The 25,956-nt window shown below is 44.7% G+C and overlaps 1 protein-coding gene across 4 annotated transcripts in view; it reads right to left on the minus strand.

The window, feature by feature from the left end:
• Nucleotides 1-13,530: 13,530 nt before the first annotated feature.
• LOC141069332 (membrane-spanning 4-domains subfamily A member 4A-like) overlaps nt 13,531-25,956 on the minus strand; it is a 284,745-nt gene continuing 272,319 nt past the window's right edge. For all 4 annotated transcript variants that reach the window (XM_073558807.1, XM_073558805.1, XM_073558808.1 and 1 more), the window contains exon 7: nt 13,531-14,082. In XM_073558807.1, coding sequence (XP_073414908.1) covers nt 13,936-14,082 — 147 coding nt within the window. In that variant the 3' untranslated portion in view covers nt 13,531-13,935. The remainder of the gene's footprint in view (nt 14,083-25,956) is intronic.

Below are 25,956 nucleotides of genomic sequence, written 5' to 3' on the forward strand. Positions count from 1 at the left end.
CTGAAGGGTTAATAAAATTATTGAATGTGGTTTTGAGCACCTTCAGGGTGTAGTTTTTATAATAGTGTCACTTTTGGGTATTTTCTATCATATAGACCCCTCAAAGTGACTTCAAATGTGATGTGGTCCCTAAAAAAAATGGTGTTGTAAAAATGAGAAATCGCAGTTTAACTTTCAACCCTTATAACTTCCTAACAAAAAAAAATTTGGCTCCAAAGTTGTGCTGATGTAGAGTAAACATGAGGGAAATGTTACTTATTAAGTATTTTATGTGACATATTTCTGTGATTTAAGGCTGGTTTCACATTTGCGTTTTTTAGCGCTGGAAAAAAACGCATATGTGCGCATGCGTTTTTTCCCCTATATTTAACATGGGTGCGCATACCTGCGCGCTTGTAAGCGCATGTATGCGATTTTCATGCTCTGCGTTTTTTTGGGGTGTGCGTTTGTATTTTCCAGACGCAGCATGTTGCATTTTTTGGCCCTGCAAAAAAGCGCATGCGCACATATGCGCACGTTTTGCGCTAAAAATGGCCATTATAGCCTATGGATGCGCATATGTGCGCACTGGCATGCTCATGTATGCGTTTTTTTGCATATGCGTTTTTTTTTTTTAACCATGGAATTTAGGGGTTTGGGTTAGAGTTAGGGTTAGTTAAGGGGGTTTAGGGTTAGGGTTAGGGTCAGGGTCAGGGTTAGGGTTGGGGTTTGGGTCAGGGTTAGGGTTAAGTATGGTTTGGTTAAGGGATAGGGTCAGGGTTAGGGTCAGGATTAGGGTTAAGTATGGTTTTGTTAAGGGTTAGGGTCAGGGTTAGGGTTAGGGTTAGGGTCAGGGTTAGGGTTAGGGTTAGGGTCAGGGTTAGGGTTAGGGTCAGGGTTAGGGTTAAGTATGGTTTTGTTAAGGGTTAGGGTCAGGGTTAGGGTCAGGATTAGGGTTAAGTATGGTTTTGTTAAGGGTTAGGGTCAGGGTTAGGGTTAGGGTTAGGGTCAGGGTTAGGGTCAGGATTAGGGTTAAGTATGGTTTGGTTAAGGGTTAGGGTCAGGGTTAGGGTTAGGGTTAGGGTTAGGGTCAGGGTTAGGGTTAAGTATGGTTTTGTTAAGGGTTAGGGTCAGGGTTAGGGTTAGGGTTAGGGTCAGGGTTAGGGTTAGGGTTAGGGTCAGGGTTAGGGTTAGGGTCAGGGTTAGGGTTAGGGTTAGGGTTAGTTAGGGTTTAGGGTTTGGGTTAGGGTTAAGTATGATTTGGTTAAGGGTTAGGGTCAGGGTTAGGGTTAGGGTTAGGGTCAGGGTTAGGGTTAGGGTTAGGGTCAGTAAAGTCATGGTTTGGGTAGTGTGAGGGGCCACCTAAAAATGTTGGAAAAAAACGCAAACGCGGTAAAAACGCACTAAAAACGCATACAAACGCATAAAAACGCTGCGTTTTTTTCATGCATGCTCATAAAAATGCTTGAAAAAAACGCAGCAGTTGTATGCTTTTGTATGCGTTTTTTCAATGCGTTTTTTGCGGGAAAAACGCGCTGCAAAAAAAAGCAAGTGTGAAACTAGCCTTAGAGCATGAAAATTAAAATTTGGAAAATTGCAAAATTTTCAAAGTTTTTGCCAAATTTCCATTTTTTCACAAATAAATGCAAGTAATATCAAAGAAGTTTTATGACTATCATGAAGTCTAATATGTCACGAGAAAACAATGTCAGGATCACCAGGATCCATGGAAGTGTTCCAGAGTTACTGTACTACCTCATAAAGGGACAGTGGTCAGAATTGTGAAAATTGGCCCAGTCATTAACATGCAAACCACCCTTGGAGGTAAAAAGGTTAATCTTAGCTCATGGTTAAAATCACTGGCAGGCATAGACAGACGAAGGCCCTTATGCAAGTACAACATATGTGGCTGTTAGAAGCCAATATCTCATCACAATGCACAATTCTATCTGCTTTTTGTTGAATTGGAAGTGGTTCCCCTTACCTCTTGGGTCCCTGTGCAATAGCACAGGTTTCACCAATGGTATGTCCGCTCCTAGTTAAAATCCCTTAATAATTTTTGAATAACTTCCACAATAGTCCAATCTTGGCACTGATGCTGTCATGTTGGACGCTATTCACACCACAGCGTCCGGCAGGCAGCGGTAGTTCCATCTCCGTCCACTATAGTCACAGTGGCGCCGGCTTGATTTTACTCAGGTTATCAGGGGTTAATCTAGCTGGAAATCAGGTGGGATGTTTGGTCACGCCCACGGTCTTTAAATAGTCGTGCTGGCCTATGGGCATCGCCGATTATAGATTGTGTTTTATGCCAAGTGGTTCTGGTCTGGAGAGGAGGTGTTGGAGAGAGAAATTCGTATCTGGTGGCGTATGATCCGTTGTTACCTTTTCGCCTTCCTATATTTGTGTTTTGTTTTGCCCTGTTCACATTACGGTATTGTCCTGTGTGTATGCGGCGCGGTGCGGTTTAAGTTCTCCCTGTCTGTCATTACTGTGTGGGGCTTTGGTGGTTTGTCAACTCACTGGGTGGAGGGTGGAGGGTTCAGCTTAGGGCTGAGCAGGAGATAAGGAAAGGTTGGAGGCTCAGGCATTTGCACCATTAGCAAAAACCCTGGGTTAAGGGTCAGACAGGGTTTTCCCTAGTTGGAGGGACTCCGCAGGGGCCCCGGGTATTTCAGCCTTCTTTGACCTAAGCCCCACGTAACAGATGCACATGGGCACAAATAATCCTTTCCATCCTCTCAGTAAGGCCGGGGGTCACAATAGTGATGGATACGGATGAGTGCTATGTGATAAAACATCACATAGCACTCGGACCAGTATTCTTCTATGGGGCAGCTCCCATCACCATTTTTTTTTCTCGGCCCTTTTCAACGTGCAATTGTTACTGACACTCGGCCGAGTCTTGGCTCTCTCGCACCCATATAAGCCTATGGGTGTAGGTGACACAGTGCTTATCACTTGGATATTATCCGAGTGCTGTGCAATATACGCTGACCCCGGCAATGGAGGAGATGGAGAAATTAGTTCCTCTGCCTCCTCCGCAGCTGTGCTCTGGTCAGCTCTGTGCAAGAGGCGCGGAGCACAGGCGCATGACACTCAGCTCCCGCTCGCAGCAGAGCAAGAGCCGAGGGTCATTAGCATATTGCATCCGGTGCTCTCACATCCGATGCCATACGCTAGTCTGATCCCGGCCTAATCAGTTTATTCGCCTTGTTTCCCCAAGAAAAGGTCTGGTGTTTCTCATTCCCCTTCTTAATACCACAGATAATACATTAACGTCAGAAAAAGTGTCTTCGTGCCCCTAAATTAACAAACTCTTCTACTGCCTACTTGGCTTTCTTTCTAGTATGTGTTAGATTAGGACTAGCTTGCCTGACAATGTTTCCTACCTTCTGACAAAAAGTTGGCAGATTCATTTTCCTTCTTCCCAAGGATCACATGGTTCCCCACATCTGTTCCATGGAGTGCTTGCTCTGTTTTCAGGTTATGTCTATATGAAAATTATGGAACTTTAAAAAATTCCTATAGCTGATATCAAGTGCGATATCAAGTGCTTCTGAACCTGAGACATGCTTTTTTTTTGGCTTCCTAGGGTGCGTGCTTATTGAGTGCAGAAGCAAAAAGTTACATTTTTGTGATGCATCTGAAGGGGAGCTTATTAGTGAAAACCATGCATGGAGGAACTTGGGTAACCATTTCTGTTTCCATCAGATTAGTAAAGTGGTCTAAGAACCAAGAGAGATAAGATAAAATGTGTAATACAACCGACTGAAACATTTTGTAAGATAAGAACCACAGAGCATATTACAAAAACCGATGAAGTGAGATATGGAAATACACTCTCAAGTAAAAGAGAAGGAAATAGATTAAACTGTTCGTCTATATTTTTTAATTCTATGACAATAAAATATGCCAGAAAATCTACTGTAAAAATAAACTTTTGATCATAAAAAAGAGATATGTAAATCTAACTAAAGCGGCTTTGATATACACAGAAAAAAAGGCAGTACAAATGACAAAATACTCATGAAAAGGTATAGACAATACTAGTAAAACTGCCACGGGGCCCTCGTGGAAGAATATAATAATAATAATGATACTACTACTGCTACTAATAATAATATAATAATAATAAAATAAAGCAAAAATGATATAAAAATAAATATAATATACAATTTGCCAGCATCAGTAGAGAGATAATAAAAAGCATAAAATATTATAAAATAACACTGTCAGTATAAGCTGTACTGTGAAAAAAGATCTCCAGTTTGCACAAATACAATAGTATGTGTAGAGCTGTTTATAGCTGTAAGGCCGGGGTCACACTAGAGAGAAATACGGACAAGTGAGAGGCGCAAAAATAACGCATTGCACTCGGACCAATGTTAATCTATGGGGCAGCTCCCATCAGCCAATTTTTTCTTGGCCGTCTTTTATGGGCTGAGAAAATCGCAGCATGCTGTGATTGTCAGCGTATTATTCCAAAAATATGCCAATACAAGTCTATGGGTGCGATAAAACTACGGATTACACACGGTCCAGACTTGTGACTTGTGAGAAATACGCAAGACTTCTCCAGGTGACAGGAAATGGGCTCAGCCTTTATCAGGAAGCTTAGACATGCTAATTAGCTTAGAAAGTGCTCCAAACATCCCGGAAGAACGCCTCCACGGAGTCCACCATCATGTCTACCTACATAAATGTAGAGATGCTTATCGCTCTGGTCCAAGAGAGGCCAGAACTGTGGGACCAGAGGGATGCACATTATTCTGACTGGGCCAGAAAAGAGGCGGCATGGAGGAGGATCTGTGTCCAAACGTTTAATGATTTTGAGGACAGACCACGTGAGAGCCAGCAACAAATTGGTAAGTTCTATCCTTTATTAAAAATCCTATTAATGCGCAAAATAACACGTTTTCCCATTAGACCCTAAAATAATATTATGTGTATGCTTTGCCCATTCTGTGTAATATATCTTATGTTTAAATGATACCTTACTAGGTCACATGACACTGTTAAATTTATGTTAAAGTGTTTTGAAAATTGGGCAATGTACTAATAAATTTTTGTGTGACATTGCAGTGGAAGATGTAGCAAAGAGGCAGACGACAGCACAGCGGAGGAGTAGATGCAGGTTCAAAGGTTCATGGACCCGAATGAACAATAGTCCAAATAAGGAAAAGGAACAGCATCCGATCCAGGTGAAAAATCGTATCGATACGATTTTTCACTTGGATCGGATGCTGTTCCTTTTCCTTAATTGCAGTGGAAGATGTCATGAGACACTGGCGCAGCATCCGCGGCCAATATAGGCAGGAATGTGAGCAGCGGACCAGGAGTGGGGATGCAGCACCGACCAAGAGGAAGTATATTTATTATGACCGGCTGTCATTTCTGACTCCCATTCTGGATCTCAGACCGTAAGTACATACATCACACCACATTACACATATGCTGTTTAGGGTCATAGCTACAATTTTTTTATTTTATCATTTCCAAACAGAACTCAGTCCAACCTCACTGAGAGGGAGACAGGGTCTTATTTGGAGGCCATAATTGATCCAGTCGGGGGAGGTGAAGAGGTGGCTGGCCCATCTTCTGAGACTTCCAGCTGCATCCCACAAGCTCCACCAGCACCAAACCCAGCACCAGCTGTGGCATCATGCAGCCTGGAGGACCAGGGAAATAGCAGCAGCCCTACTGTTTCTCTTGAGGCCTCACCCCAGCTACCAAATTCCACAGGAGTATCATCTCCAATATCCATCTGGCAACTTCTATAGTCAGCACCAGGATCCTAGCCACATCACCCATCCTGGCCCAGAATATGTACCTACACAGGGTGACAGCCAAGTTGGGCAGCAAACCCAGCAACAAAGTAAAGCTGGACTCCCGCCATCACCACCACCAAGCTACCAGAATTTCTAATTTTTTTTTTCTGTTCTTTTGCTAACGCAAATTTCTGTATTTTGGTAAAGATTTGTTTTCACAAATATGTTAAAAAATGTTTGCCCAGATTTGTATGGGCACAAAAGACATATGAGTTCATTATGGTTTTAGGTTTCCAAAGTTATATTTTGGCTTTAAAAAAGTTGGAAATTGACGAGTTTGGTTCTTATTGAATTAATAACTTGTACATCCAAATAGAGTTAAGCGAAACGGGTCGGTCAATTTCAAAAGTCGCCATAGCGTGAGGTCGGCCACGAGGTCGGCGACCATGGCGCCAAAGTCGCGTTTGAAATGATGCTTCAGCGCCCTTTTTCAGCCAATGATGGAGGACGCACACTCTGGGCAACGCGATGACATAGGCAGCGGTCACCACCATCTTTGAGAAGGGCATGCAAGTGATTGGCTTGCTTTGTGTGGCGTCACAGGGGCTATAAAAGGGCGTTCACGCCGACCGCCATCTTACTTCTGCTGATCTCAGAATAGGGAGAGCTGCTGCTGATGATGATTCTGTAGGGAGAGCGTTAGGCAGGGAAGAAGATACAAAAAACTGCTTCTGCTGCTAGCAATTTTGCCTGTACAACACACCAGTTAGTGTGCAGTGCAAGGGGAGGCTATATTTTGGTGCATCAGCTCTGTTGGCTATTAGGCTGCCTTATAAGGCTCCCTGATAGCTGCATTGCTATTTTCACACTGCTGTGCAAACTGCTTTTTTAAAAGCAAAAATACTTTTTATCCTTTTTTTTGCCCAGTTACCAAGGGTTCATTTTTCCACACTTTTGTGTGCAGCAGTCCTGCTTATTAAGCTGCCTGCTGCCATACTTGGGACTGAGAGCATCATTGTCAGCTTGCTAAAATCTCTAGGGAGATTCAAATTGTCCCCAGTCCTATATAGACATTTTATACACCATCCAATTTCAGCCTGTTATATTGAGGTGTAATCTACACTGGACCTGAGATAATAGTTCAGTGTCCTCAAGTCTGTAGGGAGATTCAAATTCTCCCCAGTCCTATATAGACATTTTATACACCATCCAATTTCAGCCTGCTATATTGAGGTGTAATCTACACTGGGCCTGAGATAATAGTTCAGTGTCCTCAAGTCTGTAGGGAGATTCATATTCTCCCCAATACTATATACACCTTGTACCTTGTTTTACAGTACCATATTGCTGGTGGTATTTTGGGTACATTTTCCCAAAAATGAGGAAGTGTGTTGGAAGAGGCCGTGGTCGTGGGTGTGAGCCAGGGGGTTGTGGCCCCACTGAGCCACAAACCAGACTACCCTGGAAGGGGCATGACTAGGACAGCAGCCTTGGTTTTCACTGGAGCCTCTGATGGTGAGGTCAGGCTTGTGCGGCAGGCAGCTGGCAGGTGCCTCTCCAGGGTGGGGTGGTGTCTGGCTGTGGCTGTTGATCCCACTTGGGGAGACGTTGCCACGGCTGGGACACAGGGCAGGCAGGCACAGCTGGGACACAAGACAGGCAGGTATGGCTGGAACACAGGGCAGGCAGCCACGGCTGAGACACAGGGCAGGCACATGGGGCAGGCAGGCACGGCTGAGACACAGGGCAGGCAGGCATATCTGAGACAAAGGGCAGGAATGGCTGAGATGCGGGGCAGGCAGGCATGGCTGAGACACGGGGCAGGCAGGCATGGCTTAGACATGGGGCAGAATTCCCTTGCTTGGACTTCTGAGCCGGAGCTCCCTCTGCTCCCTCTGATGGTTACTGGGAGTAGTGGAGCTGGCCAGGTTGATGGAAGTTTGCCACCTGCCAATGATAATTGGGAATCTGGGATTACTGGCTGGGAGCATATAATTGAGCAGGCTTCCCTTGGTGGTTGCTGGTGATTTCCTCCTTGTGCATTTGGAGTTTTTTTGTCTCCTGCCTCTGCATGGTTCAGTTAAGTGATTCTTTTGCTAAGCCTTTGCATCTAATCTGGTTGTGCTTTTTTTTTGTTTCTGCTTTGTTGCTATGGATCTGCTCCGGGGCAGTTTAAATTTCACCTTTCTGGCTTTAGGCTTAGTTAGTTCTCTGGCTGTGCTGAGGCGTCTAGGGCATCGTAGGAACGCTCCACGGCTACTGTTGGTTGTGTTGATAGGATCAGGGGTCTGCAAACCACTTAGTTACCAACCTCTCTGGTTTTCTGGTGGGTTAGCCTGTTCCTGCCATCCTCCTCAGTAACCCATTCATAACAGCTGAGACACAGAGCAGGCAGGTGTGGTGTATGAAGGAACACAGCGGGTGCTAGTACTGGTACAGACAGGAAAGAGTGGAGTATGACGGGACAGGTTTGGACCTGTTCACACAGGAGGAGCAGGTGCAGGCATTGACAGGAAAGAGTGGAGCATGATGGAACAGGTTTTGACCTGTTCCCACAGGAGGAGCATGTATGGGTACTGGCAGGAAAGAGTGGAGTATGACAGAACAGGTGTGGACCTGTTCACACAGGAGAAGCAGGTACAGATACTGACAGGAAAGAGTGGAGTATGATGGAACAGGTTTGGACCTGTTCATACAGGAGGAGAACTGCAAGGCTGCGGAGAAGAGTTGTAGAGCAGCAAGAGGTTCTGCAACAGCAGAACCAGAACCAAGCGGTACCACAAGAGTGCGGAGCACAGGCAGAACCTAAAGTGTTATGATTGAGTCACCGTAGGAGGCAAAAACAGAAATGCTAGCCAAGTCCAGAAAACCAGAGAAGTTGGCAGCCATCGGACTGCAGACCCCTGAACCCATCAACACAACCAGCAGTAGCCGTGGGGGGCTCCTACGATGCCCTAGACCCCTCGATCACAGCCGGAGAATTAAATAGGCCTAAAGAAAGAAAGGGGAAATCTAAACTGCCCCAGAGCAGACCCCAAAGCAATAGGCAGCCCCCAACATATAATGACGGTGAAGCAAGATGAAAATACTAACACAGACAGAAAGATAGACTGAGCAAAGTGGGGCCCAAGCTAACTAAATAGAAAAGGACAGGAAGGCTGCTGTCTGCAATCCATGAAAAACCCTATGAAAATAAGAGCCAACAGACTGACAGTGAAAAAGGCCCTGAAGACGCTAGGCTTCAAAAAAGCTATGTCAGTACTCAGGAATATACTGAAGACAGAGCTACAGGCAAAAGGAAATTCAGCTCACCCCAGCAGGGAATGGCAGAATACTGAAAAGCAAGGAAAACAAAAAACAAAACAAAAAGCTAACAGGCAAAACAGAAACTTAGCTTTAGAGGAGCAGGAATCAGACTGGTGTCCTAGAAGTCCACAGAGAAATCACCCGCAGGGCAGAAGGGCGTCGGCAGCCTTATATCCAGTCAGTGACTCCACTCAGCCAGTCATCCTCATTAGACTCAGGTGCCTGATAATCAGGCTCATTACCTTCCTTTACCAGAATAGGGAGTTCACCAGACCCCAGTGATGAAGGGGAAAATGAACTCACAACACTAAAGAGTACAGAGCAGGCAGGGTTGCAAGAGAGTGGAGCATGAACAGAGCCACAAGAGTGCGGAATACAAGCAGACAGGGAGGACACAAGGAAAGACACAGCAGGGAAAGAAGCCAAAGGCAAGGAAACAGACAGACAAAGGTAGGACAGAGTTCAGACAGGGAAACAGTACAAGACAAGGCACAGGGCCAAGGACACAGGGACTAGAGTATACACAGGTACAAAGTAAGGCTAGAATAAAGACGCAGAGACCAGGATATTCTGCCTCCTGGAGGGCAGACAGAAGTAACAAGCAAAGCTAGGAGTAAAGCCTCCAGAAAAGGAGGAACACAGAGCAATACCTGGCAGCTCAGTAGCAAGACACTAACTGAGTTAACACATTGCACAGGCAAGGTTCCACTGGGTGGAGCTGCCCTAAATACTAGAGGGCTCTTGGTAATTGGTCAGGGACACATTAGACAGGTGCACCCTGACTCCATAAGAATCAGAGTTCTGGCGCCGCCCCCTATGCACACAGCCAGGAAACATGCACAGAGCAGACAGGAGACAAGAGGAGCTAGCTAAAGAGCGCACTAAAGAAGCTGAAGGTAACAACCGAGCTGACAATGTAATTTACACAGAAATATACAGAAATATGCACTGTGCAGGTGTCCAGGGGAATGGATCTACAACTACTCCACAGCCTGCAAGATCAGACCTCTGCACTGGAAAAAGAAGAATGGCAGAAGCACTCAGGTGCTAAAGAAGAGGATGGACTGCGGAAAGCAGACAGTAAGTACTGCCTGCCTTGCTAACTATTCTTCATTCTGTGTGCCCTTTCTCATAGACTGATGCATCAGTCTAAGGACGTAATGGTAAATCAGGTAAAAGCCAGTGGGGTAGCCCCAGAATTCCATTCTGCTGCTGATAAATTCATACAGTGATGCGCAATCTGTGTATGCCTAAATGTGGAAAAGAGTGCACCGCCTGTTAGGGTTTGCGGATCGCACCAAATATAAATTGTGAGAAGGTCCACCGTGCGGTAATGGAAAAATCGCAGCTAGAAAACAATGGCGGAGTTTAGCTGCGAGTAAGGACTGTAAACACACAGTTAATTGTCACTCGATGTGAACAGAGTGCAAAGCGCCTGACTCTGTTACTCCACAGAGCAATACGACAACTGAGAGCACTCTCAGCTATGCCCTGTTAGACATCACAGGAGCATAGTGGAAATGACGCTAGTGGGGTCCCTATAGCTCACCCCCCAGTACGCTGGTGGTTGAACCTGCTCTGCTACACAGTGGCTTTTGAGCCCGCGCTTGAGGATGCCCAGTGCAGACGCTAAGTTCAAGCGGGAGTTCCCACCCTAAACTGTCTGTCTAGAAATGCAGTCGTAGTGCTATTAGCGGCACACGTGCATACAGGGAGGTAACACACACAGCGAATATGAATGATGTTAGCACACCGACGAGCACGCCAAAGACCCTTTTATAGACATTGCCAATCAGACAGGACCTTGCTAGTGGACCAATCCAGGGCCAGCAAAGGACCTGAGCAGCTGACGGCCGACCATCAATGAGCGGTTGCCACCTCACGAGTATTAGAGCGAATCCTGGACTTAGCCTCAGGAAAGAATGCTCACCGCTGTCTATTGCAAGTTACCATAGCTGGACCTGGAGAGGCAGCAGTAACAAAGCACACAGCCCGAGTCTGAGAAAGACGCTGAGACCAACATCTCTGCTGAGCAGCATCCACTGCAGTCAAGACTAAATGGGAGACCGCAGGAGAAGACAAGGCTTGGGATCCATCCTGTGCAGAGGGAGAATCCTGGCGCCTATCACCACCTGACTGTTTCAGCTAACTCAAACTGATTTCACACAGCTTCCAAAGGTAGGCATCTATGACTATGTGTTGGTATACATCAACTAAGTGACATTTTTTTAATAATATAAATGATTATTTGATGCTCTAAATGGTGAATCAGCCTATACGAAACAGCTCATTGTTATCACTGATCGGCATTCCATGGTGCATACTTATCTCACAGCCTCTCAAGGAGATTTCTTTCAGGTGGTCGGACCTGCCTGCTGCCACTATATAGATACTTCAGGACTAATGAGAGTTACCCATGATATAGAACAAGCTGAACTGATAAAGGAAAGGGGTGCGAAAAGCTAATGCACTCGATGATTTCCCCCTCCCTGAATGGCTTTTGTGGTTAAATCCCTTTAACCAGTTCAAAGGAACAGGTGGATGGATATCGGGTGTAATTCATTTCCTAAATCAAGCAGTTTTTGTGATACTGATCATTGCAGTGATGATAAAGTTATTATGCTTATAAAGAAAATTCTCAGCTCTAATTGTAAATGTTTTCCAGGTAAACGTAAAACTAAAGTCGGTACTAACTCTGACATAAAGCAAACCCAATAGATGACTACCACATTCCAACGTGAATGCATATTCTGCAACAAGCAAACATCAGTGGATTTGGCTGATTGTATGTATTGCGGAAGACCGATGGTCTGATAAAAGACAAGAACCCACAGAGAACTTACAAAGGCTCATGGACAATATGGACTCTATGAATTATACTAACAAATAAAAACTATTCTATTTTCTAACACATATTTTAATATATTAATAAAAGTGTCTATTATATTATGTTATAAAAATATATCTATATCATGCCCTCATATTAATCCCTTGATAGAAATAGGGTTAGAAGGAGCTGAAGGTCTAACCCACAAGTGTAATCTGAATGGATACTCAGTAAGACTGGTATCCCATGATATACATAGGATAAGTCGTGTATTTTGTGAAGTAGGGTTATCTTGTAGGCATGAGCAGCAAGAAGGCGCAAGCTAGGGAAAGGTAGATCAGATGATAAAAAGAGGGAAAATGGGAAAGAAATGGTTAATTTCTGTTCTGAATAAAATACAAAAAAATAGTGTTATTCAAGAATGACCGATATTCCGATATTCCGGTTATCATCTGTCTATGTGACGATATTTTTATGGCCTGACGGTTTTTCTTACAAGTCCCAGAAGGACATATTGTTTCTAAAATCCTGTAACAGCCCAAATTCTCTTGAAAACTTCAACTTTTGAACCAGGTCACACTGACATATGGAAGCTCCCACACATATTCTCATGTAATTTATCTCATATCCCAGGATGCGTTTGACAACCCATTGTATAACTCATAGTTCAGATTATTGCATAATGCCTCATATCCCTTTGATCTTGTGCTATAAAATCTCACCATATCCAAAAATAAAGAGAAATTATTCACATAGACAACAGAAGAGTGTCTCGCTGTTTTATTCTTCATAGCTTGGGTAGCTAAAAGAAAAAGCCTGAGAAGGACTAGAAATCCCTCCTATAACAATATACAGTGGGGAAAATTATTTGATCCCTTGCTGATTTAGCAAGTTTGCCCACTGACAAAGACATGAACAGTCTATAATTTTAAGGGTAGGTTAATTTTAACATTGAGAGATAGAAAATCAAAAATAAAATCCAGAAAATCACATTGTATAAATTATATAAATGTATTTGCATTTTGCAGTGAGAAATAAGTATTCCTCTGGCAAACAAGACTTGGTGGCAAAACCCTTGTTGGCAAGCACAGCAGTCAGACGTTTTTGTAGTTGATGATGAGGTTTGCGCACGTCAGGAGGAATTTTGGTCCTGTTGTTGTTAAATATGCTATTGGGTACCTCTGGCTAACATTTATTTTCCCCAAACCAGATAGTTGGAAGTAATTTACATACATAGTAACATAGTTAGTAAGGCCGAAAAAAGACAATAGTCCATCCAGTTCAGCCTATAAGATTTGGGAAATAAAAAGGCTGTGTTCGCATTGTAGAGCTCAAAATGTGTCCATTTGACTCCAAGGGAATCTCACAGTGATATACGCGTATTTTGTAGGCAATCAGAGGCACTGTAATTATGCAATTTTCCCTAATTTACTAACTGTGAATCTAATTTTTGGGAAACATTTTTTGCAAAGTTAGTGAATTCAAATTTCAAGCAATCTGCTCATCTCTAATAGTAATATCATGAGCTCCAAGGAATTTACATTTATCTGTCTGTTATAGTAATAAAGAAACCACTCCTTGAACTAGACAGGGTCTTTTACATTCCCAGTAAGTACAATAATCATAGATTTGCACAGATCTGCAGGATAATACAACTTTAGGAATTTATTAGAAAAAGGAAAAATCACTTAGAAACATACAACAGATGCATTATCAAAAATCACAATAGCAGCAAATGGTGATATTAATGTAGCAGAAGAAGCAGATAGATATAATAAACAGATATAGCAATTCATCTGATCATACCATTTTAGAATTTATTTTTATTTCTTATAAGCTTTGGAAATAGTTAGAATGCTGAAACCAATGTGTCATATCCTATCACTTATCAAATGTCACAAGCAGCCAATTTTAAAAAGGTGTCTAAACTTCAAATTCAGCTCCATTCATATTCATTACCAATTCCAAATTAACAGATAGGGTACATTTATTTTCTTCTTAGAGATTTTTTAAACTGATTTGCAGTGCATAGATTAAGGGAATATTCTGTAATTAGGACATTGGTCTAGCTTTGACTTCTTGGAACACATAAGGTGGTGGAGCATTTTCTGGTGCAAATGATTGAGCATATCCTGCAAATGTGGCTGGAACTGTAGAAAGATTCGTGGAGAGGACAACATCATTTTGGATCAAAAACACCTAGAGTCAGAACAAACAGAAAACACATTAAACATAAGGAACGTTGAGAAAACGGAACTTTTCTGAGTTTCCCATTTTGGGGGATTCAGAATCTGTGGTAAAGATTTTGATGGGATTATATGTACAAATGATGATTTAAGCAAATTAGGTTAGCAATATTTGGAGGCATATTAATTCTAAGTGGATAGACATTCATTTAAGATGCTGCTGGCCAGCAACCACAGCGCTACTGCTCAAAAGGCGAAAAGTACAGTATGTGATCCTCTGTGTAACACCATAAAGTATAAATCTGCCTATGCAACTATAGTATAGTATACAAGTTTGGGAAACTGTATGCTTGTGCCTGCCTCTTTGTACGGCTCTTTTACATAAGCGCATTTATCATCAGTATTTCTTCCATTTTTGTTCTATGTGTAAACAATGCGAATGTTATCCCCTTTCCGACATGAGCAGTATATGTATAGCTGCGTTCACTCAAACTGCTGTGCATATACTTCCTCACAATCGAGCAGGCTCACGCTAAACACCGCCAGGATTTGAGTGCGGGTGTCAGCTCTATATGAAAGCTGACACCCCGCAGCATTGTCCACGATTGGTGCTAGCTCCGATTACAGGCGTTTTACCCCTTTGATGCGGCTGTCAATAGTGATAGCTACATCAATGAGCATCGCAGAGGGAGGGAGCTACCTCTCTGCTTACATCAGCACAACAAGTTGTGCCAGTGGAATTCATGGTGACCCTGGGCTGAAAGAGGGCCATGGGGTCACCGAGGGACAGTAGCTTGTTAACTCCTGCTCAGAGCAGGAGCTGATATGCCCCCTCCCTGAGATGCCCTGTTATAATGCTCTGCAATGCAAAAGCATTGAAGAGTATTAGATCAGCAATAAGGGCATGGAAAGTTGATATCTAATATATAAAGCTAAATGTGTATGTAAGTGTGTATGTCCAGGATTGGCATCTGCACCATCGCAGCTACAGCCACAAAACTTTGCACAGTCACACATCTGGACCCCAAGAGCGTCATAGGCTGTGTTGTGAGGTGAAATTTTAACCCCACGCGTTCCAATTCACCAAACAATTTTGCCCCTAGGTACATAATGGGGAAAAAGTGTATGTATATCTGTATGTCCGGGATTGGCATCTGCACCATCGCAGCTACAGCCACAAAATTTTGCACAGTCACACATCTGGACCCCAAGAGCGTCATAGCCTATGTTGTGAGGCGAAATTTTAACCCCGTGTGTTCAAATTCATCAAACAATTTGGCCTATTAATCTTATCATTTCTATGGTGTTATCGTCCTTCTGTAAAGCTGGAAATAACACAATTTATTACTGTGCCAACACAGACCACCCTCTGACACAGACTGCAGGGGGAGCCCAGTATCACACAGGATAGGATTAGATACACGGCTCAGCAGTCAGTATCACACAGGATAGGATTAGATACACAGCTCAGCAGGCAGTAACACACAGGATAGGATTAGACACATGGCTCAGCAGTCAGTATCACACAGGATAGGATCAGAGACACAGCTCAGCAGTCAGTATCACACAGAATAGGATTAGATACACAGCTCAGCAGTCAGTATAACACAGGATAGGATTAGATACACAGCTCAGCACACAGTATCACACAGAATAGTATTAGATACATGGTTCAGCAGACAGTATCACACAGAATAGGATTAGATACATGGCTCAGCAGTTAGTATCACACAGGATAGGATTAGATACATGGCTCAGCAGTCAGTATCACACAGGATAGGGTTAGATACACGGCTCAGCAGACGGTATCACACAGGATAGAATTAGATACTCTGCTCAGCAGTATCACTCAGGATAGGATTAGATACATGGCTCAGCAGTCAGTATCACACAGGATAGGATTAGATACACAGCTCAGCAGTCAGTATCACACAGGATAGGAATAGATACACGGCTCAGCAGACAGTATCACTCAGGATAGGATTAGATACACGACTCAGAAGACAGTATCACTCAGGATAGGATTAGATACACGACTCAGCAGACAGTATCACACAGAATAGGATTAGATACACAGCTCAGCAGTCAGTATCACACAGGATAGGATTAGCTACACTGCTCAGCAGTCAGTATCACACAGGATAGGATTAGATACACGGCTGAGCAGTCAGTAACACACATGATAGGATTAGATACACAGCTCAGCAGAAAGTATCCCACAGGAGAGGATTAGGTACACAGCTCAGCAGACATTATCACACAGGATAGGGTTAGATACACAGCTCAGAAACAGGATGTGCCAAAGGAGAGGACATTTTCATTCCAAGAATTCCACTCATTCCATCTCATTTGTTTTTTGATTTTAAACACCTCCAGTTTCCAGTTCAACTGCTATTTGCAATTTCCATTAACAATGCTCAGGGACAGTCCTTGAAAGTAGGAGGGATTGATTTGCAATCTCCATGCTTTTCTCATGGTAACCTTTACGTGATCTGTTCAAGAGTTGGAACTGCCAAAAATCTGTTCATCTTTGCACCGAAAGGAAAAACCAAAAATCTTGAATGAGTTGAAAATAAAATACTATCAATACTTGGGTAATTGTTTAGTTAATTTGTGTTGCAAATCTGTAGTGTTGAATATATGATGTGAAATGTTTTTATGTGCAATATAATCATTATAATTTGTTATAACTAACCACAGTTGGTTACTATGCCCAGGCAACGCCGGGCTCTTCAGCTAGTAAAAAATAAAAACAAAATTATTAAAAACTGTAAAAATATTTGTAAAAGGACACAAAATAAAGAGCAAAAAAGAAAAAATATTAATCCAATAAATACATTTGTGTAAAACTAAAAAAGTGCACATATTTGCTACTGCTGCATCCATAAAGACCCAACCTATAAAACTGTCCAACTAGTTAACCTCTTCAGTGAACACCGTAAAAATTTTTTAAAAAGAAGTCCTTGCAAAAAACTTTGCTTTATAATCATAGCGCCAAACAAAAAGTGGAATAAAACACGATGACAAAGACAAATGTGAATGAAAATGGCATGTCTGAAAACTTCATCTTGTCCTGCAAAAAACAAGCTACCATACAGCTCTGTCAGCGGAAAAATAAAAAAAGTTACAGCTCTCAGAATAAAGAGATGCAAAAATAATGATTTTTTTTCTATAAAATAGTTTTTATTGTGTAAAAGTGCCAAACATAAAAAAAAATAATTGTGGTAGCACTGTAATTGTACTGACCCAAATATTAAAACTGCCTTACTAATTTTATCAAATCTTAAAGGCAAAAAAATGAAAAAAAATTTCCTGAATTGCTGGTTTTTATGCATTCTGCCTCTCAAAAATCAGAATAGATAGTGATTAAAAATGTAATTTGCCCGAAAATGGTGCCAATAAAAACAGCAACTCATCATGCAAAAAACAAGCCATTACATGCCTCTGTCAGACAAAATATGGTAAAATTATAGCTATCTAAATGTGGGGATGCAAAAACTTGTTTTACAATAAAAAGCATCTTTTAGTGTGTGACAACAGTCAACAGAAAAAAGATATAAACCTGTTATCGCTGTAATTACACTTAGGCCTGTTTCACACTTCAGTTTTTTTGTGTCAGTTAAAATCCGCCTAAATGGTGGAAAGCAGATCCGTTGCTAACTGATGTGAACGGATGGCAGCGTACTTTTTTTTGATGGATCCGTTCAATGAAGAACTTTAAATGAACCGCAGCCGAGAGAGAGAGAGAGAGAATTTTTTCCGGACGCCAGAAAGGATTTCAGGGTTAAATTTCCTGCTGACTTCCTTTCTCCGGGCATGCGCACTGTAAAATGTGGATCCTGCAGCAACAAAAACGTTGCATGGTCCGTCCAGGCATGTCGGCGGATGCAAAAAATTTGGCGGATCCCCAAAAAAACGGATCCAACAGATGGCCATCCGTCAAGATCCGCCAGTAATGCAACTCAATGGGGAAAAAAACGGATCCGCCAAAAAAATGGCGGATCCGTTTTTTTTTAAAAAAACGGCGGATTTTGACTGATTGTCAAAAACAGAAGAGTGAAACAGGCCTTACCTGAAGAATAAAGTTGTTTAATCAGTTTTACCACATGAAGAACAATGTAAAAAATAAATAAAACCAATTTTTTATCTGCTATTGATTTGTTCATTCTGCATCCCAAATATCGCAGTAAGGATCCATTCAAATTTATCCTGCGCTCTACTGTATGCAAAGAGTTTACACCGGGATTTCCGAGTAATACGTGATTCAGATTGAACCCACAGTGGAAGATTCCCTATAATGAGGCAGATGGAAACACTGTGGATGTTGTCTCACCTGTGATCCTATGGTGCCATCTTTAAGCGTGCATAAAAGTGCCATCAGCTATTGTTTTGTGCAAACCAGAAAAGGACACCATGGAACAGAGTCCAGATGGAGTCCAGAGTAACTCTGCTACATCATTATAATGAATGGATCCCTTGGGGTTTCGTCTGAATCACGTCACTAGGAGATTTAGATGGAAATGCCGATTCAAGCGCTCAGCATAGAGCACTGGATCCATGTGACACATTCATTCCTGCTCTGAGTGTGACAAAGGTTGTCATGAGTTTATGAGACAGAAAGGTCTGGGAGTATAAACTCATGACAACCTTTGACACACTCCGAAAGGAATGAATGTGTTGCATGGATTTATGTCTTTTTACATCGATTAAGGAATTTGCCCCAAAGACCATGTGGGGCATCACAACATAGAACCAAACCCCAATCAGAGGACAATAAAACTTTCATACTCCTTATCTATGAACTGTTATAATATTTATGGCAATAACTGTCCATCACTCTCCCATAATGATAGTTCTGCTTCACGTCACTTGATTTATCTATTGCATTATTTCTGTGCTGTGTTGTGCATAAATATGTGATTCTTCAGATTTTGTATTAGTCATTGCCTGATGAAGAGAAATTAGTAATCTCTAAAGCTTGCAATTTGTTACCATCATTTCAGTTAGTCATTAAAAGGTATCAACCACTGAGGACTCTCAATTCTGAATATTTTTCCCCAGTTTCCAGCACTTGTTCAGTCATCTTGTAAGGAGATGGACCAGCTGTCGTGTTCCCCCCTGGAGACATCAATGCTACTGTGGTATAGAATGTGAATAATGATGGGTTAGCATTAAAATGCTCAGGTGCTCATTGCTCGGGTCGAGCAAATTGGAATGCTGGGGTGCTCAAACCGAGCAATGAGCCCAATGTAAGTCTATGGGAAACGCAAGCATTTTTCAGGCGTCCCCCTGGCAGTCTTTAGAAGGACTAGAAAGAGTGGAAATTGATAGGAATAGTGCTCAAATGACATGGGAAAAGCCCTGGAAGCATTTCTGACTACCAGGTCACTGCTCTGTACTATGTTGTCAGAGTCTTACGCCACTTTTGCAGACTCACAATAAATCATACAAAAACTAAACCAAAATGGATTTTCCCGGGAAATGTGTAAAGGAACATCCTTTCCAGGGTAATGACTCGTATATAAGGCAAAATAAATAACCAAAAACAAAAATGCTCCACCACACCTTGGGCTATGTTCACATGTAGAGTTTTTGATGTTTTTGAACTTTAGCATTGCTTTTAATCAAGACAAATGCATTCACTGGGAAATGTAATTTTAACATTTTATTATAACCTTATCTGACCATGTGGTGTGTGACACATCATCAGACAAATCCTGTTTCATTTATGAAGGAGGGACTCTGAAAGTCACAAAGCCTATTTTTATAGGGCCATCAGGCAGCCTTTACTATTCTTAATGGGCCAGCAGTTGGCCCTCACTATTCTTAGAGATCCATCAGCCGGCTATGCTTTGTTGTTCCTGTAAGGAAAATACCTGGACCAGGCCTACCTACTGTACTCCGTGACGGATCAGGAACTGTCGAGGCTGTCACTCAGGTTTCAAGGGGGAAAGCTTAAAGCCCCGGACCGACCTCTGCACCTAGGAGTAGGGGTCGTGGCTAAGCTAAAAGGGCCACAGCACGTGGAAAATCAGTTAGTTGCCATGGGAATGTGCAATGCGCAGGAGGGCAGTGTCAGGGCTTCTGCGGGGGGGGGGGGCAAATGCCAGAGCGGGCAAAACCCAGCAGAGGCTAAAAGGTGTTGACAGAGACTGCGGACAGCGATGGACCTGGTCCCCGCTGACATTACTGACCGTAAGTGACAGGGCTCCCAGTCAGGACATAAGCCTGCGCACGCACCGATGGAAGTATTGGGACACCGGCTGTGAGGGGTTTCACTTTGTACCTGAATCGAGTTGCTTGTTGTCCCTGTACGCTGACAGGGGGAAAGAATGTGCTCTGTCCGGCCCATCATTTCTTGACACACCGATCACTGACTGGACCACAAGGAATTTCCGTCGCTGCCAGGAGCCAAGACATCATCTTTTCCAGGGCTACACCGGACCAAGAGGAATCACCATCATCGCCAGGATCCGGGAAGTCATCTTTTCCAGGACCATACCGGACCCCTTATGCACCACTGCTTTGGCGCCAACATCCATATCCTGAACTAACCACATTCTGAAGTCGTCAGACTGATAAGTTTGCTATCCTTGAACTTCCTACCCTATGCTTCACATCTGATTCCCCTGAGTTACGTCCCGTGTGTTCCTTTTTAAAGTTTTATCTGTTTTCTGCCTGCGAGGAGTATTCCTGTTAAATTAAACCCCACATTAATGCTTGCTCTGCCTCCGACCCGTTACTGCATCTTCCTACCTGCCCACATTTCCATTATTAAACAGTGGGTCTCTTATAATGTTATTGAGTTTGCAGTGAGTGGAAGGGCTGCCAAAAATTAGGACACACCTCATTACCACTTTGAAGAGATGAACAGGAGGGCCTCATGAAAAAATGTTCCCATTTTTAGCGGGGTCTACTGTGCTGTAATACCTCTTACATTACCACCCCGTTTCTCAGGAGGTCCACTCTGCTTTTCCTCACTTCTGTATGAAGGGTGCTGGCTCGAAAGGCTTTGTAACATGGGAACATATAAAAGATCACTGCTTCTCCATGTTTTTCCAGGGTGACAACATTTTACTCATCGGTCTCAGAATATATATACATACAGAGGGCAGGACCATCAATATGTGTCGGGCCAGTAGATAACAGGCTCCAATTAAGACGCCAGACGTACATTACAATAGCCGTGGGATTTACAAAGGTGGGAGGAGGTCAGAAGTGGGATATCTCGATTACCTCTGGCCAGGGGGGCAGCCGGTCGGTTTCTGCATTAAGGGCATACATCTCACATTACACCTATCATACATGCATCTCCTATTCGGGGTGCTGGGGGGTTCTGTAACACGGCTCCCCCTTTTCAGCAACGCGATCGGCATACACAGTCTGATCCTTAACGGATCGGCTTGGGGATGACCGAAGTCTATGGGGTTGGTACAAGTTCCATTTGTCAACTTAGTCCATTGGCGTTACCATTTTGTTTGCCGGGTCTGTAGTGGATGTTGAAGTCTAGAGGTTGTAGGGCTAAACTCCACCGCAGTAATCTGGCATTGTCTCCAGAGACCCGATTAAGCCACAATAGGGGATTATGGTCTGTTAGGAGGGAAAACTGTCATCCATACAAATATGCTTGTAACTTCTTGAGTGCCCATACTACTGCCAGGCACTCCTTCTCGATGACCACATAGCTTACTTCGCGGAGCATTAGTTTCCGACTCAGGTAAGCTACCGGGTGGTCTTGACCGTGCAGCCCGACTTGGCTCAGCACTGCCCCCAATCCAAACATAGAAGCGTCTGTGTGAACAAGGAAATGTTTAGTTGGATCGGGTGTGGCCAACACCGGGGTATTTGTGAGGGCATCCTTTGGCTGGCGGAAGGCTTCCTCACACTCAGGGGTCCAGGTTACCTGGCGAGGGAGGTTCTTACGGGTCAGATCAGTGAGGGGCTTGGCTATGCTGCTGTAATTGGGGACAAATTCCCTATAATATCCGGCTGTCCCTAGAAATGCCATGACCTGGGTTTTAGCGCATGGGGTAGGCCATTTGGCTATGGCCTCAATCTTGGCTGGTTCTGGTAGCTGTTTCCCACTTCCCACCCAATGTCCTAAATACTGAACCTCTGCTTTGCTCACATGACACTTGTTGGGGTTCAAGGTGATTCCGGCCTTGTGGATCCTGTCCAATACTGTCTCTTGGTGATTTAGATGCTCATCCCATGTCACGCTGTAGATGGCGATGTCATCCAGGTAGGCACAAGCATAGTCCTGGAGACCATCCAGAAGCCGGTCAGCCAGCCTCTGGAAGGTCGCAGGGGCATTCTTAATCCCGAATGGCATAACTGGAAACTGGAATAAGCCGAACGGGGTGACAAATGCAGACTTGGAAATAGCGTCAGGACTTAGGGGGATCTGACAATAGCCTTTGCATAGATCGAAGGTGGTTAAATACTTTGCCCCCGCCAGCCGGTCTAACATCTCATCCACACGCGGCATGGGATACGCATCCGTCACCGTTTTCTCATTTAGCTTGCGATATTCTACACAAAACCGAGTAGTCCCATCCTTCTTGGGCACTAACACTACAGGGGATGCCCAGGGACTATCTGACTCTTCAATGACCCCTAAACGCAGCATCTCTTGTATCTCTTGTCGCATCCCTTCTCGTACAGACTCAGGGACGCGGAAGGGGGGTTGTCTCAGGGGGGTCTGATCCTGGGTCTCAACCTTGTGTTGTGCCAGGTGGGTGTACCCCGGTCTCTCTGCAAACATCCTCTGTCGCTGCCTCAACAACGCCTCCGCCTGCTGTCTCTCCCGGGGCCCTAGGTTTTCTCCCAAGTGTACCTGGTCCCATATTTTAGATTGAGTCCTCTCCCCTAAGACATCAGGAAAGGGGAGTCCTGCTAAATCCTCTGCTTCGGGTGCACAGATGGCCACTACCTCTTCAGGGCGCTCCCGACAGGGCTTCAGCATATTCACGTGGAACATGCGGATAACCCTGTGGTCGTCACAATCGGCGACATTGTAGGTGGTGTCGGCTATTTTCCCCACTACCTGGTAGGGCCCCTGCCATGCAGCTTTGAACTTGTTCTGCCTAGTTGGTTGTAACACCAGGACCTTCTGTCCTATCTCAAAGGTGCGTTCTCTGGCCCTCCGATCGTGCCAGACGCGCTGGCATCGTTGGGCCGCCTACATGTTCCCATGCACAGCCTGAGTCAGCTCCTGTAGGTGGTCTCGGAATTCCAGCACATAGGGCACAATAGGTATCCCTTCTATGGTTTCCTCCCCTTCCCAGTGTTCCCGCACTAAGTCTAGGGGTCCCCTTACCCGCCTCCCGTATAACAGTTCGAACGGGGAGAACTCCGTGGATTCTTGGGGCACCTCGCGATAGGCAAACAGGTGTGGCAAAAATTTCTCCCACTCCCTGTAGGTCCTGGTAAAAGTCAAAATGAGTTGTTTTAATGTTCCGTTAAAACGTTCACATAACCCATTGGTTTGCGGGTGGTATGGGGGGGCTTCTACTGGACTTTACGCCGCACAGATTCCACAGTTGGTTGGTCACCTCTGCTGTAAACTGGGTACCCTGGTCAGAGATAACCTCCCGGGGAAATCCAACCAGTGAGAAAACCTGGAGCAGGGCAGCCGCCACTGTCTCTGCCAGTATGATAGGTAATGCGATTGCCTCTAGATACCGTGTGGCATAATCTACCAATGTCAATATATACTTTTTCCCTGACGGACTGGGTTTGGCTAATGGCCCTATCAGATCGACTGCTACTCGGCTAAATGGCTCCTCCACAATGGGAAGGGGGTGTAGTTTGGCCTTGCAGTGATCTCCCCTCTTGCCAATGCACTGGAAACTGTCACAGGTCTGGCAGTACTGATGAATATCATTGGTTATCCCCGGCCAAAAGAAGTTTTGTGTCAGACGATGCCTGGTGCGACTGACGCCGAGGTGCCCAGCTAAGGGTATGTCATGACAGATTCGCAGTAGCTCCTGCCTATACTTCTTGGGAACTACCAGCTGTCGTCTTATAGTGGGGCTCATCCCTGTGTGGCGCTGCTCTTTAACCCGGTAGAGGAGTCCCTGATGCCATACAAACTGTTCCCCTTCCAGTACTCCTCTCCCCTCCTGTGCCTTCCCACGATACCCCTGTAATGAGGGATCCTCAAGTACCTAACTTTTAGACTCAGCTGGGGTGGCCCAAGGAATGTGTCTGGCTATGGGAATACATGTAGGGCTGGGGTGTCTTACCTGGGCCTCCTCTGAGTGTGATTCTGCCTCCGCAGCTTGAGCTTGTCTCCGGGTGGTCACAGGATAGGTCTCAGATAGAGGGGCGACCGAGAATGCAGACAACATGGGCCCCAAGTCATTTCCCAGCAAGATGTCTGCAGGCAAATCCTCCATCAGACCAACCTCAACAAGGCCATCCCCGACTCTCCAGTTCAGGTGAATCCTGGCAGTGGGCATTCGATGTATGGCTCCCCCTGCTACACGGACGGCCACTGTCCAGTCCGTCTTCTCTTGGTCCCGGATGAGATCAGGCTTCACAAGGGTCAAAGTTGCTCCGGAATTTTAGTCCCTGCATACATTTCCCATTTACCCACACTGCCTGTCGACGCTATTGTCGATTATCTGCCTGGGCTGCCTGCACGGGGTCTACTTCATGCAGCACTTCCTCCATCTCTTTCATCCCCGGATTAGTCATAGCCCCCAATGCCGGGTCAGCTTCGCCCTGGTAGTGGTGTACAGTGGCCCGGTTGATGGTAGCTATTCCCGCCTTTGGCCACTGGGTACGCTGAGTCCAGTTGGGACATTGTCTTTGCAGGTGGCCCAGCGGATGGCAGGTGTGGCATCGCACCCCAGGGGGACTCTTGTAAGCCGGGGTTTTAGCTGGTCCCCCGACAATCTTCTGTGGTTTAGGGGCCTCCAGATCCATGGGAGGGCCCCTAATGACAGTCTTTGATCCTGACAACTGAGACCTCCTGGCATCATGATGTTCATCGGCCAGACGAGCGGCCTCCTCAAGAGTCATTGGCCGTCTGTCCCGAAGCCATTCTTGTGTGTCGGGGTTTAGTCCAGTAAAGAATCGCTCTAACAAGAAGAAGAACTGGAGGACGTCCTCCTTAGTGATTGCTTGGCTCCCTTGTACCCACTGTAGCAGTGACTGTTGTAGTTTACAGGCCCATTCAGCGTGGGTATCTGTTACCTGTTTTATAAGTCCACGGAACTTTTGGCGTTATGCCTCTGGTGTCAGCGCATACCGGGCCAAGATCATTTCTTTGACCCGCTCATAGTCCATACAGTTCTCATCAGGTACCGTGCGATAAGCGTCCGCTGCCCGGCCTGTCAGCTTGCTGGCCAGAACCTGAACCCAATCCTCCAGCTTCACTTGATGAAGGGCACACTGCCGCTCAAAGTCCTGCAGAAAGCCATCAATGTCTTCCTCTGCCTCCCCCAACTGTCGGAAGGCATTATACTGGATTTTTTTGTGGCTTAATGCTGACGGTACCTGGGTGGAGGCCAGAGCTCCCCCTGCTTGCTGACTCTCCTCTCTCTGCTCTGCCATCTCCATCTTGGCTAGCTCTATCTTGGCTAGCTCTACTTTGGTCCGCTCTGCCATCTCCATCTTGGCTAGCTCTATCCTGGTCCGCTCTGCCATCTTTTCCTTCAGATCAGTACGCACATCAGCCATCACCTCTCGCACGATCTCTACTGCAGGGTTTGGGCCATAGAATGCCAGTCTGCTCTTTACCTCCCTCTGGAATTCAGTCTCTTCCACGTTCATTTTGGGGGGCGCTGCACTGTCGTGTTCCATGATGGCTGCTATCAAATCCGCTTTTGTTTTGTTGCTGGCGATTAACCCTCGAGCTCCCACCACGTCTTTTAATGTA

This window comes from Dendrobates tinctorius, unplaced genomic scaffold, assembly GCF_039654945.1.
Source record: "Dendrobates tinctorius isolate UK_male_01 unplaced genomic scaffold, ASM3965494v1 ptg000258l, whole genome shotgun sequence".
NCBI lineage: Eukaryota > Metazoa > Chordata > Amphibia > Anura > Dendrobatidae > Dendrobates > Dendrobates tinctorius.